Raw genomic sequence first — 17566 nt, 5'->3', positions numbered from 1 at the left:
CAACTTCTTCCTATTATTCTTTTTTTTTACATTCTTCATATTCTTCTTATTCAACTATTATTCTTCTTCATATTCTACTTCTTCATCTTCTTCATATTCTTCTTCTTCATCATATTCTTATTTGTGACAGGCATTCCTGTAGTTGTTATCTATAAAAGTTTGAAGATTACACCTTCCGTTCTGCCTGTCACAAAAGATTTACAACAGGATTTGTCCGCGTTCAGTTTGGCCTGCAGCAGCAGGTATTTTCCCGGGGTCACCACGAGGAGGAACGGACTCACCCCCATACACTGCTTAGTCTTCTTCTGCTTATAATTTAGATAATATCTTTTGCTCTGATTTTTAGTCTTATGCTTAATGTTCTTCTGCTTTTTGTTCGGCAGCTTCTTGTTCTGCAGCTTCTTGTTCTGCAGCTTCTTGTTCTGCAGCTTCTTGTTCTGCAGCTTCTTGTTCTGCAGCTTTTTGTTCTTCTGCTTCTTGGTCCTCTGTCTCTTGTTCTTCTGTATCTTGGTGGTTGTCTTCTTGTTCTTTGTCCTCTTTGTCATCTTCTTCAGGGTCATCTTCTTGGTCTTCTTTGGGGTGGTCTTCAGGGTCGTCGTCTTTGGGGTCCCCGTCTTCTTCGGGGTGGTCTTCAGGGTCGTCGTCTTTAGGGTCGTCATCTTCGGGGTCGTCATCTTCGGGGTGGTCTTCAGGGTAGTGGTCTTCAGGGTCGTCGTCTTCAGGGTCCTCGTCTTCTTCGGGGTGGTCTTAAGGGTCGTCGTCTTCAGGGTCGTCGTCTTCGGGGTCCTTTTCTTCGGGGTGGTCTTCAGGCTCGTCGTCTTTGGGGTCCTCGTCTTCTTCGGGGTGGTCTTCAGGGTCGTCGTCTTCAGGGTCATCGTCAGGGAGATCCAGAGTGATTACCAAAAACCATTTCAAAAAGCTTGAACTTGGAAATGTAGCAGAAGATACAAGAAGGCTGAGGAACTGCCGAGAACCAGCTGATGGTACTGGAACCCGGATGAGTAGCAGAAGGTACAAGAGCCAATGGAACTACCGAGCACCAGCTGATGGCACTGGAAACCTGTTACTAAGCAGGAGGTACCTGTGCCAGAAAGCACTACCAAGGACCAGCAGACGTTCGTGGAACTCGGATACCGAGAAGGAGGCACCTAAGCCAAAGGCACTGCCTGGAACCAGCTGACGGTACTGGAACCCAGATGGGTAGCAGAAGGTACAAGAGCCAATGGAACTACCGAGAACCAGCTGACGGTACTGGAATCCGGATAGGTAGCAGAAGGTACAAGAGCCAATGGAACTACCGAGGACCAGCTGATGGCACTGGAACCCGGATAGGTAGCAGAAGGTACAAGAGCCAATGGAACTACCGAGGACCAGCTGACGGTACTGGAACCCGGATGGGTAGCAGAAGGTACAAGAGCCAATGGAACTACCGAGGACCAGCTGATGGTACTGGAACCCGGTTACTAAGCAGGAGGTACCTGTGCCAGAAAGCACTACCAAGGACCAGCAGACATTGGTGGAACTCGGATACCGAGAAGGAGGCACCTAAGCCAAAGGCACTGCCTGGAACCAGCTGACGGTACTGGAACCCGGATGGGTAGCAGAAGGTACAAGAGCCAATGGAATTACCGAGGACCAGCTGACGGTACTGGAACCCGGCTGGGTAGCAGAAGGTACAAGAGCCAATGGAACTACCTAGGACCAGCTGACGGTACTGGAACCCGGTTACTAAGCAGGAGGTACCTGTACCAAAAAGAACTACCAAGGACCAGCAGACGTTGGTGGAACTCGGATACCGAGAAGGAGGCACCTAAGCCAAAGGCACTGCCTGGAACCAGCTGATGTTACTGGAACCCAGGGGGACATATTCAAGATTGACTTACAAAGAATCAGCTAATGGTACTGGAACTCAGATAGGCAGCAGAAGGTACACATGGAAAAAAAAAGTTGCAAGGCCGTGAGCCGGCCGGAGTTACCGAAACCCACAGTCCTTCAGCGGGTGCTTGTCCTATTGGCACTATGGAACCAGCCTTCATTGCCACATCCCGCAGCCCACATAGTAGTCACCTAAACTGCAGGCACCATAGAGACGGCTAACCCGACCACAACACGACAGGACAACGTATTGGAGGGAAAGTGATGTTGACACTACCCGGAAACAGCTGGCGTGCTGGAACTAGGCTGGGCAGGAGGGAGTACCCGTGTCAAAGACACATCCGAGAACCAGCTGACGGTACTGCAACCCGGATGGGTAGCAGAAGGTACAAGAGCAAATGGAACTACCGAGGACCAGCTGACGGTACTGGAACCCGGATGGGTAGCAGAAGGTACAAGAGCCAATGGAACTACCGAGGACCAGCTAATGGTACTGGAACCCGGTTACTAAGCAGGAGGTACCTGTGCCAGAAAGCACTACCAAGGACCAGCAGACGTTGGTGGAACTCGGATACCAAGAAGGAGGCACCTAAGCTAAAGGCACTGCCTGGAACCAGCTGACGGTACTGGAACCCGGATGGGTAGCAGAAGGTACAAGAGCCAATGGAACTACCAAGGACCCGCTGACGGTACTGGAACCCGGATGGGTAGCAGAAGGTACAAGAGCCAATGGAACTACCAAGGACCAGCTGATGGTACTGGAACCCGGTTACTAAGCAGGAGGTACCTGTGCCAGAAAGCACTGCCAAGGACCAGCAGACGTTGGTGGAACTCGGATACCGAGAAGGAGGCACCTAAGCCAAAGGCACTGCCTGGAACCAGCTGATGTTACTGGAACCCAGGGGGACATATTCAAGATTGACTTCCAAAGAACCAGCTAATGGTACTGGAACTCAGATAGGTAGCAGAAGGTACACATGAAAAAAAAAGTTGCAAGGCCGCGAGCCGGCCGGAGTTACCAAAACCCACAGTCCTACAGGGGGTGCTTGTCCTATTGGCACTATGGAACCAGCCTTCATTGTCACATCCCGCAGCCCACATAGGAGTCACCTAAACTGCAGGCACCATAGAGTCGGCTAACCCGACCGCAACACGACAGGACAACGTATTGGAGGCAAAGTGACGTTGACACTACCCGGAAACAGCTGGCGTGCTGGAACCAGGCTGGGCAGGAGGGAGTACTCGTGCCAAAGACACTGCTGGGAAACAGCTGGCGGTGCTGGAACCCAGGGTAAATACTAAAAACAGAGTGGAGCCAGAGGCCTAATTGGAGCAACTTTAAAATAAGTAGTAGTGTGAATGTGGACAGAGCAAGAGAAATTACCGGACACACAGCAGGGGAACAGCTGACGTTACTGAACCCCAATAACACTGGAGCAAGTGTTGACTGTGCAGACGGCACTTCTGAGCAGCAACTGGCGGTGTTGGAGCCCAGGGTAAATACTGAAAACAGAGAGGAGCCAGAGGCCTAATTGGAGCAAGTTTAAAATCAGTAGTAATGTGAATGTGGACAGAGCAGGAGAAATTGCCGGACACACAGCAGGGGAACAGCTGAAGTTACTGAACCCCAATAACACTGGAGCAAGTGTTGACTGTGCAGACGGCACTTCTGAGCAGCAACTGGCAGTGTTGGAGCCCAGGGATTACAGTTAAGGTGGTAGAAACATGAACATAACAGGAGACCTGGATACTGTTGACAACCAATTATTTAATCTGGAAGAGGACTGGCAAAGTCATGAAAGATCCAGGCCTTGTTGATTTTCAGAAAAGTAAGCCGGTCAACGTTATCGGAGGATAGTCGGATGCGACGGTCTGTTAGTACACCACCTGCGGCACTAAAGACGCGTTCCGATAATACACTAGCAGCAGGGCAAGCCAGCACCTCCAATGCATACTGGCTAAGCTCTGGCCATGTATCCAGCTTAGAGACCCAAAACTTGAAGGGGGAAGAGAAGTCTAGGAGTACACTGAGAGGGCAAGACATGTAGTCTGTCACCATCTGATGGAAACGTTGCCTCCTGCTGACTGGAGCCGTCTGTGATGGTGTAGACATTTGTGGCGGGGACACAAAACTTTGCCACATTTGGGCCTTACTGGTCTTGCCTTGTGCTGAGGCTCTGCTTCTGCTCCCTCTTTGTGCAGGGCTTCCTCCACTGCCTCGGCGCACTGAGCTGCTTTGTAAAGCACTAGCAGCACTGCTCTCGGGTGGAATGGAGAATATAATGGAATGCACCAGTGTGTGTTGGTACTCCCGCATTTTACGCTCCCGGTTCAATGGTGTTATGAGGCTTTGTAAGTTGTCCCAGTAGCGAGGATCTAGGAGGGTGGACACCCAATAATCAGCCGTGTTGAGAATGTGGGCGATGCGGCGGTCGTTTCTCAGGCACTGCAGCATGAAATCAACCATGTGCTGCAGACTGCCAACTGGCCAAGAAACGCTGCCCCTTGCTTGAGGTGTGATCTCTGCCTGCTCTGCATCATCCCAACCTCGCTCTAGATACTGACTACTAGAGCATTGTGTACCTCCATCCTCTGGACAGATGTCTTCCTCCTCCATTGACTCCTCCTCATCCTCCTCACAAAGTGTCCCCTGCCTAGGCCTTTGTGAGGAACCACGTTGCGCAGACTGTACAGAAGCAGATGGCATTTGTGACTCCTCATCCTCCACCTCTTCCAAAACCTCCTCCCTTAGTGTTTGCAGTGTTTTTTCAAGCATGCAGATAAGGGGGATAGTCATGCTGTCTAGTGCATCATCTTCACTCGCCATCCGCGTGGAATAATCGAAGGCACGCAAAACGTGGCAGATGTGGTTCATAGAGGCCCACTCAGTGGTGGTGAAGTGTGAACGGCCCGCAGTGCGACTTGTTTGCGCCTGCTGCAGCTGGTACTCCATTACTGCTGCCTGCTGCTCACACAACCTCTCCAACATATTTAACATTGAATTCCACCTGGTGGGTAGGTCACATATGATGCGATGTTCCGGAAGGCGTAATCGGCGCTGCAGAGCTGCAATGCGCGATCTTGCGATGCTGGAATGCCGCAAGTGAGCGCACTCTATGCGGACATTGTGCAGCATGGGATGTGAGTGAGGTTGCCTAGGCCCAGAGCTGCCACCAGATTTCGGATATTGTCACACACTACCATGCCTGGCTGGAGATTCGCTGGCACAAACCACATGTCGCTCCGCTGCTAGATGGCATTCCAGAGCTCCTGCGCTGTGTGGCTTTGATTCCCCAAAGAAATTAATTTCAATACGGCCTGTTGACGTTTGGCCACGGCTGTGCTCATATCGGTCGTAACAGGTAACCGTTCACGGGTCAATGTGGAGGTAGACCGTGACGGCTCCTGCAGCGCTGATTCAGAGGAACTGGAGTATGAGGAGGAGTCAATGTGTACAGACTGGATTCCTGCAATCCTTGGAGTTGGCAGAACACGAACAGCGCCACTCTCAAGATCTGTACCCGGCTCCACAACAATTACCCAATGGGCAGTGAGGGAAAGGTATTGTCCCTGTCCATACTTACTGGTCCACGCATCGGTGGTCAGGTGGACCTTGCTACTGACGGCGTTTTGTAGTGCATGTTTAATTTTTCCCTCCACATGCTGTTGCAGGGCAGGGACGGCTTGCCTGCTGAAATAAAAGTGGCTGGGCACGTTGTATTGTGGGACTGCCAATGCCATCAAGTTACGGAAGGTGTCAGTCTCCACCAGCCTGAATGATAGCATTTCAAGGGACAGTAGTTTTGCAATGCCAGCATTCAGAGCCTGTGCTCGGGGGTGGTTTGCCGAGAATGGGCGCCTTTTCTCCCATGCCTGTGCTACCGATGGCTGTAGACTGGCCTGGGAGTGTGAGGATGACAGGGAACGTGGTGCTGTGGGTGGAATGACACTGTGTCTCTGTACAACAGGGCCAGAGGTTCTTCCATGGCGATCCTGTTCGGAAGCCGAACCAGCTGTGTGTGAGCTGGAGGAAGAGGCTACAACACGAGCTGAAGAGGTGGTAGGTGGCGCTGTAGGTTGGCCTAGGTCTTCAGTGTGTTTTTGTAACTCCACCACGTGCTTGGTCCGCACATGTTTTCACATATTTGTGGTATTGAGGTTGCTGACACTTTTCCCTCTTTTCACTTTCTGATTACACAGCTTGCATTTGACAAAGCAAATGTCATCTGCAACTGTGTCAAAAAAGGACCAGGCACTGCAAGTCTTGGGAGCGCCCGCTTTGGGTTTTGGAAGATGCATGCTCCTAATGGGTGCCGAAGTGGAAGCTACAGGCAGCCAAGTCTGCCCCCTCCCTCTCCCTCCTTTTTGGGCCATTCGGGGAATCTCTTCCTCAGAGCTGCTCCCACCACCTTCTTGTACCTCACGCCATGATGGGTCAAGGACATTATCATCTACACTATCCTCTTCAAACAACTGCTTCTCCTGGGTAGTCTCGAGAGCACAGTAAGCACCAGAAAGTGGCACCTGAGTCTCATCATCAGATGCGTACTGAGTTGTGCTGACCATAGGCACTGGCCCACCCGCCTCTTCAGATTCAGAGAGACAAAGCGGTTGCGCATCACTGCATACTACCTCTTCTTCTAATTCTAGAATTCTGCTTGGCTGGCCCCCTCTTTCCAAGCCAAGAGATTCAGAGAACAGAAGTAGAGATGGCTCCTGTCCAGGGCTCTCTGACTGCCTGGGCAAATTGGCAGGTGGTGAAGAGACAGATGGGTGCTCTTCAGTGCTCAGGACCTGAGAGGATCTGGAACTAATTGAAGTCGATGTATTAGCTGCCATCCATCCGACAACGGCTTCAATTTGGTCCTCCCGCAGCAGTGGGGTACAGCGAGCTCCTACAAAGCTGCGCATAAAGGACTGTTGCCTGGTAAAATTGATGGATGCTGAGTCACTGGTGCCCGCAGCAGGCACAGAATCCCCACGTCCTCTCCCTGCAGAAACTCCACGCCCACGCCCACGAGCCTTACTCCCTGCCTTCTTCATCTTGGTAGACTGATAAAGATAGGCAGAAGAGTACTAAGGGCTTAGTGTGCTTATTCCTGAACAGCTGCTAACAGGTATAAGAAACACTAATTTCATAAAATGTGGACTAGACTTTAATATGAGCTAATGTGGCCTACACAACTGTAAAGTGGAGTGTTTGGTGAACTTTATTTACGTGTTTTTTTTCACAAAACGACACTGGATGTGCCCAAAGATGTAAAACCGATAGTATCACAAACTTTTTGGAGCTATTACAATGCAGGAAGGTAACCTACAATGCAATAGATGAGGCTACAAAAAATAGGCTAATACTAATCTGGCTGGGGCTGCAGGGCACAAGGCTGCAGAAAGGCTCCTCTATCTACTCTTATATAGTTTGTTTGCACACAATCTAGCTGGATACGGATGGAACCACACTAATAGGAGAAATCAGGAAAAATGAGCAGCACTAATGCAAAAAAGGACAATGTATGAGTCAGTGACGCACGCTGAGCGGACTACAACCGGACGTGGCTGCAGAACACACTACAGCGTGAGCTGCACTCACACACAGAGACCTCGCAGACAGCCGTGAACAGTGCAGAGAACTGTGCACTAGCGCTGCAAGGCAAAAGAAAGCTTCTCTATCTACTCCTATATAGTGTGTTTGGAAGCAATCTAGCTGGATAGAGATAGAACCACACTAATAGGAGAAATCAAGAAAAATGAGCAGCACTAATGCAAAAAAGGACAATGTATGAGGCAGTGAGGCACGCTGAGCGGACTACAACCAGACGTGGCTGCAGAACACACTACAGCATCAGCTGCACTCACACACAGAGACCTCGCAGACAGCCGTGAACAGTGCAGAGAACTGTGCACTAGCGCTGAAAGGCAAAAGAAAGCTTATAAAGTAGCCTGGGTAAAGCACAATAAAGCAAATCGCTAGCTCAAACTGTCCCTCAGAACAGCAGCGTCCTATCCCTAACTGAATTCACAGCAGAGTGAACCCAAAATGGCGGTGGCGGCTTTTATAGTGCATCATGACATAATTTCAGCAGCCAATCACAGCCATGCCATTAGTTAACATGCCTAACATGCATAACAGGATGTGCCCACACTTCTTAGGATCCTCATTGGCTGAATAAAATGAAACTGGCTCATTGCATTATGGGAACTTCCGATTCCGGTATTCGATATTCTAAAAGTATCGGAACTCAGTATCGGAACTCCGATACCGCGAATATCGGTCGATACCCGATATTTCAGTATTGGAAGGCTCAACACTAGTGATCTGTAAAACATAATGTAGCTTATAACGTGTACTGATGCCATGAAACCAGGGCACGAGCCAGCAAATCTCCTGCATAAATGAATAAATGTATATTATAACCATCAGCCACACAGCTTAGATATATATCATGGCAAAGGTGTAATGTTTCTTGTGCTATCTACCACAATCCTCATTGAAGTTAATTGGTTTTAAAAGAAATTGAAAAGTTAGGATAAAGGGAAACTCTGTTGTTATTGTACAGAAATTCATACTTGGCTCTCACTGCACATTTAATGTTGTCGATCATAAAAGTGAACTTTAGCCACAAAGACTGTACCTGATCTTGTAGGGACTAGTGTTGAGCGAACACATTTCATTAACTCTTTCTGACGCCGCGGCTGCAAGTGTCACGGTTGTTAGACAGCTGTGACACATGCAGGGATTGCCCGTTTGACAGGCAATCTCTGCATGTGTCACAGCTGTCTAACAGCCATGACACTTGCAGCTGCGGCGACAGAAAAAGAAATGCCGTACACGCCAAAATGCTCGGCGAGCACCCGAGCGTGCTCGCCGAAAGAGTTAATGAAACATACTCGCTCAACATTAGTAGGGACCAGATGAGCACATTCAGCAGCACAAAAGGGAGAGAAGGAAGATTCATCCAGTAAGATATCAGAATTCTAGGAAGCCAACAGCATCATTAGGGTATGTGCAGATGATCAGTAAACGCTGCGGATTGGACGCAGCACACTTGCGCTGCATGCAATCCGCAGTGGCCAGATGTTACAGCATAGTGGATGTGATTTATACAAATCTCATTCCCACTATGCGTTCCCGTGCTTCTGCGGATCACCCGCGGAGACGGACATGAGGCGCGTCTCCACAAACCGCAGCATGTCAATTTCTCTTGCGGAGAAGCTGGTCTCCACAAGAGAAATTCTACGAGTGGAATGGATAGCATGCGGTGAAGCCGCATGTTTTCAATATGCACATACCCTTACACTCCGCTTTCTCTTAGACACCATTTATAATAATTTTCTTTAAGTGATTTTCTAATTTGTCAGCAAATTCTACGTACACTGTAATTTGGCTTTGTAGTTTACAGATCTGGGCAGGTAAGGGTCAGCATCTTCTAATTTCAGGGGGTAGGTGGATCCTCCAGGTTGTAAGCTCTATAGAAGAAGGGCTTTCAATGGCCAAAGTAATTTAAACAGTTTTGGGTGAAGGACAAAACTTCCCCTAAAGCTTCCTGCCATTGCAGTCCATACTGCTCACCCACAGCGTAAGCATATATATGTTCTGTCTTGTGCGGTCTGTTGTACTGATGAAAGTCACCTGACTGAAAAGTCTTCACTTTTTGGATTGCCTGCACTTTAAATAAATATATTTAAAATATTCTCCAATTTACTACGAGTGCCAAGTTTTTTTCAATAGTTTACAAGGGATAGGCTCCTACTTGTGCACTATATATAGGAGTGCCGTGGTACTACTTTGCTGAGAAGAATCTGTGACTTCTGTGTATATACTTTTTACTACTCACCTGGGAAGTCATATGTAGGAATCTCCTCTTTACACCGCTCATTACCCCTCACATATGTCTTTGTAGTATTAATATGGGTCAAATCTTTGTCCTGAAACAAATATTGCAAAAGTCACAGATAGATGGAGAAGTCACATCTATTATCAGCTCTAATCCTGCCATCTCCACTGTTCTCATTACACAAGTATAAAACATATAATACTGGTGGATAAAACAAGACTGAGCACAAGACCTTCACAGCGGTCTACATATCATAGGGGAGATCTCATGACACCTTCTCTCCATCTACCTGATGATCCTGAGGAACATTGGGATTTTCTTGTTTACAGTCCTGTGGAAGAAGAGGACGGGGACATCTCTCTGGTGTCGTTCTCTTACTGGACAGAACTAAAGGAAACACATAGAGGAACTGAATTGATTCTTTACAAACAGATAATTATAGGCCGTGTGCATTTAGTCCTGTCTATTACCTGGTGATGTGAGGGGCTGGGGAACTTCCATCATGACATCCTCGTACAGATCTTTGTGTCCTTCTAGATACTCCCACTCCTCCATGGAGAAATAGACGGTGACATCCTGACACCTAATAGGAACCTGACAAACACAATGATACCATCATCCCCCGATCCCTTCATAGCTTTACTGTATAATTTCCCAGCATTACCAGCAGTGTCACCTCTCCAGTCAGCAGCTCAATCATCTTGTAGGTGAGTTCTAGGATCTTTAGGTCATTGATGTCCTCATGTATCAGGAGGTGAGGTGGGGGCCTAGTGATTAGACTCGGTGGTCTTCCCCATCCCTCAGACACCAGGTCCTGACAGCGCTCATTAGAGGTCTTCTTCACTACTGTGTAATCCTAGTTATGGAGAGACACATTAATAAATCTCACTACAGACATTTCCAGAGTCCTCACCTCTCCAGTTCTGTCCATCTGTTATTCCCATAGATAAGAATGATGTAATGTAACGTCATCAAAATCTCTCACCTCTCCAATAAGCCGGAAGAGGATCTCTAGGGTGAGATGTAATATCCTCTCAGCCATCTTGTCCTTCTCTTTATCCATCCTTAATGAGTAAATCAGAAAATGTTTCCTATACATAAGATCTTCACTGAGGGGATCCAATATTGTAGGAATATGAATGGGAAGAAAATGAGCCGATGTCACATCATAAAGAATCCTGTGTAATACTACAATTACTGGAGATAATAAGGGGAATCATATGAGATTTACTATTTTACAGTATTCAGTTTCTTTACATCTACTAATAAATCCTATATATTTTAGGTCACAGATAACAAGTAGTTTCTTCCTCGGAGTCTGCAGCTGAATACGTTTCTCATAGACTCATCTTCCATAACGTTAATTCTCGTCTCATTTACCGACACTGGAATCAGCATTAGCAATACTGCAGGAGATATTCATTACACGTGACAGGAGAAATAACTACTTCATGATGAGGACGACATCTTCATTTTCTACTACAGATCTATAAAAATATGTATCCAGAGTAAGTCACTGACTACAGTCCCACCAGCCGCCTGTATGAATGTTTCCCGTTTTCCCTGGGCTGTGGTGATCTTTTACCGTTTTAGATCTCATATCTGATACACACAGAAAAGCTTGAGGTAAAATCTACATGTAGTGTTAAATGATTTTGATTTTTTATTCTGGATATGATGCGTTTTTCAGGGATTTGTGATTTTCCCCTTCAATTTCCCTAAATTACATGAAACAGACCAGAAAAAAAAATGGTGTTAAAATGTTACAAAATACAATTGGCACCAACAACGCTTATAAAACACCATAAAAGAAGCGTGAGACACACAGTGCACCTTATATGCCAAATGTTAAACATTTTTATAGAGATCACAGGAAAGTTCGGCCGATAAAAAGTTCTACTTCTGGAATAATCTGTCCCCAGAATGTCTCCATTACAATGTACAGCTCATACCACAGAAAACAGCCCCACATACATCTATAGCACCGGCCCCCCCGGCCCGGATCCACATCTCCAGACTGGGGAACTGATCCCGGAGGTCGGTGCTGTGTCCCGGGGTCATCTGTGTCTGCACCAGGAATGGGGGAGGGGAGGGTTTATATATTAGGAGGTGGGTGGTGTCATATTGTGGGGGGCAACTTGTACTATCATAATAAGTATGTGCGGGGATGGCGGTACTGGGAGAACATTATACTGTGTGTGGGGAGAAAGAAAGGGCAATGTACTATGCAATACGTGTTTCCTGACTTTTTATTCCATAGCTGGGTCGTATGTATCTATCAGAAAAAAAGAAAGAATACTAAAGCCCCAAACCGGTCTCAGCACTGAAGGGGTTAAAGGGGTATTCCCATCTCCAAGATCCTATCCAAAAATATGTAGTAGGTGTAATAATAATAATATTAGCAAATATCTCCAATTAGAAATGTAGTATAGTTTTTTTTGATTCGCTATGTCTCTTTCCATAGTTACAACCACTAGTAGCTAGCTAACTATCACTTTATCAGTGGACGTAACCATGGATACGTAAGGTCCTACGATGCCTGTACATGAAGAAAGACATAGCGAATCAAAAATACTGTACTACATTTCTAATTGGAGATATTTGCTAATATTATTATTATTACACCTACTACATATTTTTGGATAGGATCTTGGAGATGGGAATACCCCTGTAATGCCCCCTGCGCCCAGTAATGGGGTCTCTCCACATACCTCCACCTGCAGAGCCGCCACCACATATATGGCTGTTCTGTGCACACAGGACCTGTGATGAGGTCACAGGAGGGGAGGAGTCAGGGGTCACATGATCAGGGGCCTCAGTGGATGCAGGACTCTGCTGTGCTGGTTGTCATGGTGCTGGATGAGGGGAAGGTTATGTGTGGGGTCAGGAGGGGTTTACAGTGTGGATGTAGCAGAGCCGCGTGTGTACGAGGTGTACGGAGCGGAGCCGTGTGTGTACGAGGCGTACGGAGCGGAGCCGCGCGTGTACGAGGTGTACGGAGCAGAGCCGCGTGTGTACGAGGTGTACGGAGCGGAGCCGTGTGTACGAGGTGTACGGAGCGGAGCCGCGCGTGTACGAGGTGTACGGAGCAGAGCCGCGTGTACGAGGTGTACGGAGCGGAGCCGCGCGTGTACGAGGTGTACGGAGCAGAGCCGCGCGTGTACGAGGTGTACGGAGCGGAGCCGTGTGTGTACAAGGTGTACGGAGCAGAGCCGGGTGTGTACGAGGCGTACGGAGCGGAGCCGCGTGTGTACGAGGTGTACGGAGTGGAGCCGTGTGTGTACGAGGTGTACGGAGCGGAGCCGTACGTGTGTACGAGGTGTACGGAGCGGAGCCGCGTGTGTATGAAGTGGAGCCGAGTGCGCACGGAGCGGAGCCGCGTGTGTACGAGGTGTACGGAGCGGAGCCGCATGTGTACGAGGTGTATGGAGCGGAGCCGTACGAGGTGTGCGGAGCAGAGCCGCGTGTGTATGAGGTGTATGTAGTGGAGCCGAGTGCGTACGGAGCGGAGCCGCGCGTGTACGAGGTGCGCTGAGCGGAGCCACGCGTGTACTAGGCGTACGGAGCGGAGCCACGCGTATACTAGGCGTACGGAGCGGAGCCGCGCGTGTACTAGGCGTACGGAACAGAGCCGCGCGTGTTTGAGGTGTATGGAGCGGAGCCCCGGGTGTACGGGGCAGAGCCATGTGTGTATGACTTGTACGGAGCGGAGCCGTATGTGTACGACGTGTTCTGAGTGGAGCCAAGCGTGTACGGAGTACCTTTACCTTTTATTGAATTTCACTTTGCTTTCTCTTCAATATTATATAACTGTTCTTCATTGTTACAGATTATTTTAGACAAGATGACGTAGTATGCTGGTCATATGACCACAGTGGACCGTTTCTACTCGCCTCTTTATTGAATGTGTTATCCATTTATTCCCACATTTTTGCAAGTTGTACTCTGTCATTGTGGCTTGTCCTGAGGAAGAGGTATGATTACCTCGAAATACTTTGGAAAAAGGATTCGTTAATTAGCCATCTGCTTTTCTTTCATTTGTTATGGATCAGTTTTTTGCTTACTGGACAACATTTTTTTTATTTAAAGGACAACTGGCAGCACCGATTCTGTTAGTTGGTGCTGCTCAACGTATCACACAGTGGGGTTAGATACCTAGACTGTATCACACTGGGATTAGATAAGCGGAGTGTATCACATGATGGAATTAGATACAGGCCTCAAGGGAGTGCATCACAAAGAATGGAATTAGATATGTGGACTATATTGCATACACAGATTGTATCACGCACTGGGATTGAATATGCTGACTGTATTACATGCTGCGCTTAGATATGCGAACTTCATGTGTTAGGATTAGATGCATGACTCAGTGTAGTGTATCAAACATGATGGGGTTAGGTACACTGCTCTGCTGGCTGTATCACACATGATGGGCATTAAATACGCTGCCAGTTGTATCACGCATGTTTGGCATTAGATACGTGGCACTGTGGGCTGTATCACACATGATGGCATTAGATACACGGCCCTGCTTTGTCAGTGTAAGCCTCTTTCAGATGTCTGTAACGCAAGAGCAGAGCTCAGTCAGTGCTCAGAGCACAGCAGGGTGATGATAATACCGATGTGCTCGGACCACTGCAGTGACTGTGGTGGTGGTCTGCACTTTGACATCGCACTACTAATCCCAGGCTTCCGAGCTGTTCTCACCGCTGTAACAAGTCACCTCTGCAGTCCTGATCTCACCAATCAGAGCAGCGCTGCAGCTGTGACTTTTCCAACAGTGAGAACAGCACGGTAATAGTACAATGTAGTAGTACAATGCCAGGCTGCTTATCACTATCCTGAGACTCACCGCTCACCGCATCTCCTGTCACCGCTTGTGCTGAGTACTGTGAGCAGTATCAGAAAGAAATTGTAGCTGTGAGCTACAAAAAAATGACTCATGGCTCCCCCCACAATTGTGCCATGGACAGCCCAGGGGGCACGCCAAGGTCACAGCTAGAGGCAGCCACAGTGTAGGAGATGCTGTCAGACCCTGACTCTAGTCTCCTAGGCCCAGAGGCTGCCGAATTTGAAGTGTGTAGGTGTTGAGCTCAGACACATACACACGTTCTCTTCGGATGGCGAGAATGTTGATGACATTGAGGCCTTACACCCCGGTGGGGCTGCATAGACGATTGATCAGCAGGACAGATCCAACTAACTTAAGTTCCTCACCGGGAACTTCACCTTCTAATGGGAGCGCCTCCTGGTTAATTCCTTTCCTATATCTACGTGTAGGAAACTATTCAGGCAAGGACAGACACGCATCCACAGCCTCCGGACGAGCTGCAAACCGTTGATGGAGACCCCCATTGCTATGGTATTGTAAACTAGAGTTGTGCCTAAACTTGCACAACCGGCTCAGGTGAGCACATATAAAACGTACCTCAATATCTCATAATTTTATTATACTTACTACACTCAGGTAGCGCTCTCTCTTTTCTATTCCAGTTCTCTACCCAGGTTTATTCCACACCAGCAAATGAAAATGTCCGCCTCTAGTATCTGCAGAAAAATGTAATAATTTTTTAAAGAAAAAATAGTGCATTTAATTTTATATGAAAAATAATTGATTATATAACAAAAAAATGATTAATTCAAAAATGAAAATCACGGTAAAAGGGTTGTCAGGAGAGTTTGTCAGAAGCCTCTCCCGCTTTAGAGGTGAGTGGCTTCAATAACGTTCCGACCCCACACACATGCACGATCAGCAGGTATAGTTATTGGGTATTGATCACAGGTAGATTTATGTATGAGCAGTGCATAGGGGGGTCCTATGTGGACTGGAAAATTTTGACAGAGTTAATAGAAGACTGAGGTCTGAGAGTGAGAGGGGACAATTAGTAAAATCATTATCTGATCAGAGGTGAGAGAAGTACAGGACCAGTGTATTCTCGTCTTCATGAGCTGGAGAGTTAGTAGCTGCGAAAGGCCGAGAGAGGAGGTTAGAGATAGAAGATGAGTAGCAGATGGGGAGAGTGGATCAGTGGGGATGGTAAAGTCTTTGTGGTCTGCCAGGGGAGGAGTCCTGAGGAGATAATTTGCATATTCCCACTGCATTTTGGGGTAAGTGAAGAGTCTCCGCGAGCTCAAAGAACACTGGATTTTGGCTGTTGGAGCTGAAAAGAGGACATCGGTAAACCGCGCGCCGCATTTTGAAGCATTTTTCACTGTTTTCAGAACATTAACAGTAAGAACATGGAAGAGTCCAGGAGCCATTTGGTGAGCTGCATATCCTGCTACATGTTCACAGACTTGCCAGTGGAAAAGCCAAACTTCACATGCCAGAAATGCAAGCTTGTGTCCCTGTTGGAGGAAAAGTTGCGAAATCTAGAAGAGAGGTTAACTACCTTGAAAATCATTAAGGAAGGTGAAGAGTTCTTAGACAGAGCAGAATTATCTCTTCATGATTCAGAAAGAGAAGAAATTCGAACTGCACCTGATGAAACAGAGGAATGGAAGCATGTGACCCACAGAAGCAGGAGGATCGAGAGGCAGTCAGCACCCATACTGCTCAGGAACCAGTACCAGGCTCTCACGCAGGAGAACCGTGAAGAAATACAGCAAGATAAGACTTTGCCAGCAATGAATAACCTTGTAAGCCCTCAGAATCCTCCTGGATGGAGAAAGAAGAATGTTGTGAAGAAAAAACGGAGAGTGGTGGTCATGGGGGATTCCCTGTTAAGAGGAACAGAGGCCGCTATCTGCAGACCAGACATAACCTCAAGAGAAATGTGCTGTCTTCCTGGAGCAAAAATTAAAGATGTGTCTGACAGGATATCAAGACTCTTCAGACCTACAGATCACTACCCATTTCTGCTAATACATGTGGGGACAAATGACACCGCAAGAAAGGACCTGGAAACCATCTGCAGTGACTTTGAAGACTTAGGCAAGAAAGTGAAAGAATTGGGAGCGCAGGTGGTCTTCTCATCCATCCTCCCAGTGGATGACCATGGAACAATGAGGTGGAATAAGATTCTACAGGTGAACAACTGGCTACGTCGATGGTGCCGTCAACAAGGATTTGGATTTCTGGATCACGGAATGAATTACCTATACGATGGACTACTTGCTAGAGATGGGGTGCACCTTACGAAGACTGGAAAACATGTATTTGGAAGTCGCCTTGCTACACTCATCAGGAGAGCTTTAAACTAGAACAATGTGGGAAGGGAAGCAAAAGGCCAGAAAAAGCCATACAGCTGACAAATACTATTGAGATCTCTGCTACTGGAAATGGAAAGAAAGAACAAAGACAAAAAAATCTAAATAAAAATATGGGAGGAAGAGAAACCAATCACAAACTAAAATGTTTTTATACAAATGCACAAAGCGTGGGCAACAAACAAGGAGAATTGGAACTACTAATGCAGGAAAAGAAATATGATGTCATTGGAATCACTGATTGGAATAAAAGGCTAAAAGGATACAACTTATTTGCAAGAAACAGACTTGATAAACGAGGAGGAGGTGTCGCATTGTATGTTAGAAAAGCGTATATCTGCACAGAGATTGAAGCTTCAGAGACTGGGAGTTCTGTGGAAACTGTTTGGGTAAGAATACAAGGAGAGAACAACGGAAAGGACACCATTGTAGGCATTTACTACAGGCCACCTGGGCAAGCTGAAGATATGGATGAACTCTTTATATATCAAATGACCAAGTTCTCCAAAAAATATGACGTAGTGGTCATGGGAGATTTCAACTATCCAGACATTTGTTGGGAATCTCTCTCAAGTAAAACTAACAGGTCAAGCAAATTCTTATCCTCTCTTGCTGACAACTTTATCTTCCAAAAGGTAGGGGAG

At 47.4% G+C, this 17566-nt stretch overlaps 1 protein-coding gene across 3 annotated transcripts in view; it reads right to left on the bottom strand.

Moving 5' to 3' along the window:
• Nucleotides 1-12488, bottom strand: part of LOC141271850 (gastrula zinc finger protein XlCGF66.1-like) — a 341588-nt gene extending 329100 nt beyond the window's left edge. The window contains exons 1-6 of one of the 3 annotated variants that reach the window (XM_073682043.1): nt 12422-12488; nt 10696-11428; nt 10387-10566; nt 10181-10304; nt 10000-10097; nt 9711-9801 (exon numbers count right to left, since the gene is read on the bottom strand). In XM_073682043.1, coding sequence (XP_073538144.1) covers nt 9711-9801; nt 10000-10097; nt 10181-10304; nt 10387-10566; nt 10696-10809 — 607 coding nt within the window. In that variant the 5' untranslated portion in view covers nt 10810-11428; nt 12422-12488. The remainder of the gene's footprint in view (nt 1-9710; nt 9802-9999; nt 10098-10180; nt 10305-10386; nt 10567-10695; nt 11429-12421) is intronic. The other 2 variants (XM_073682044.1, XM_073682045.1) reach the window with 2 other exon arrangements.
• Between the last annotated feature and the right edge of the window lie 5078 nt (nt 12489-17566).

The sequence above is a fragment of the Phyllobates terribilis genome, unplaced genomic scaffold, assembly GCF_046119375.1.
Source record: "Phyllobates terribilis strain yellow unplaced genomic scaffold, ASM4611937v1 Scaffold_5__5_contigs__length_657084704, whole genome shotgun sequence".
NCBI lineage: Eukaryota > Metazoa > Chordata > Amphibia > Anura > Dendrobatidae > Phyllobates > Phyllobates terribilis.
This window is presented reverse-complemented; position numbering and strand designations above follow the sequence as displayed.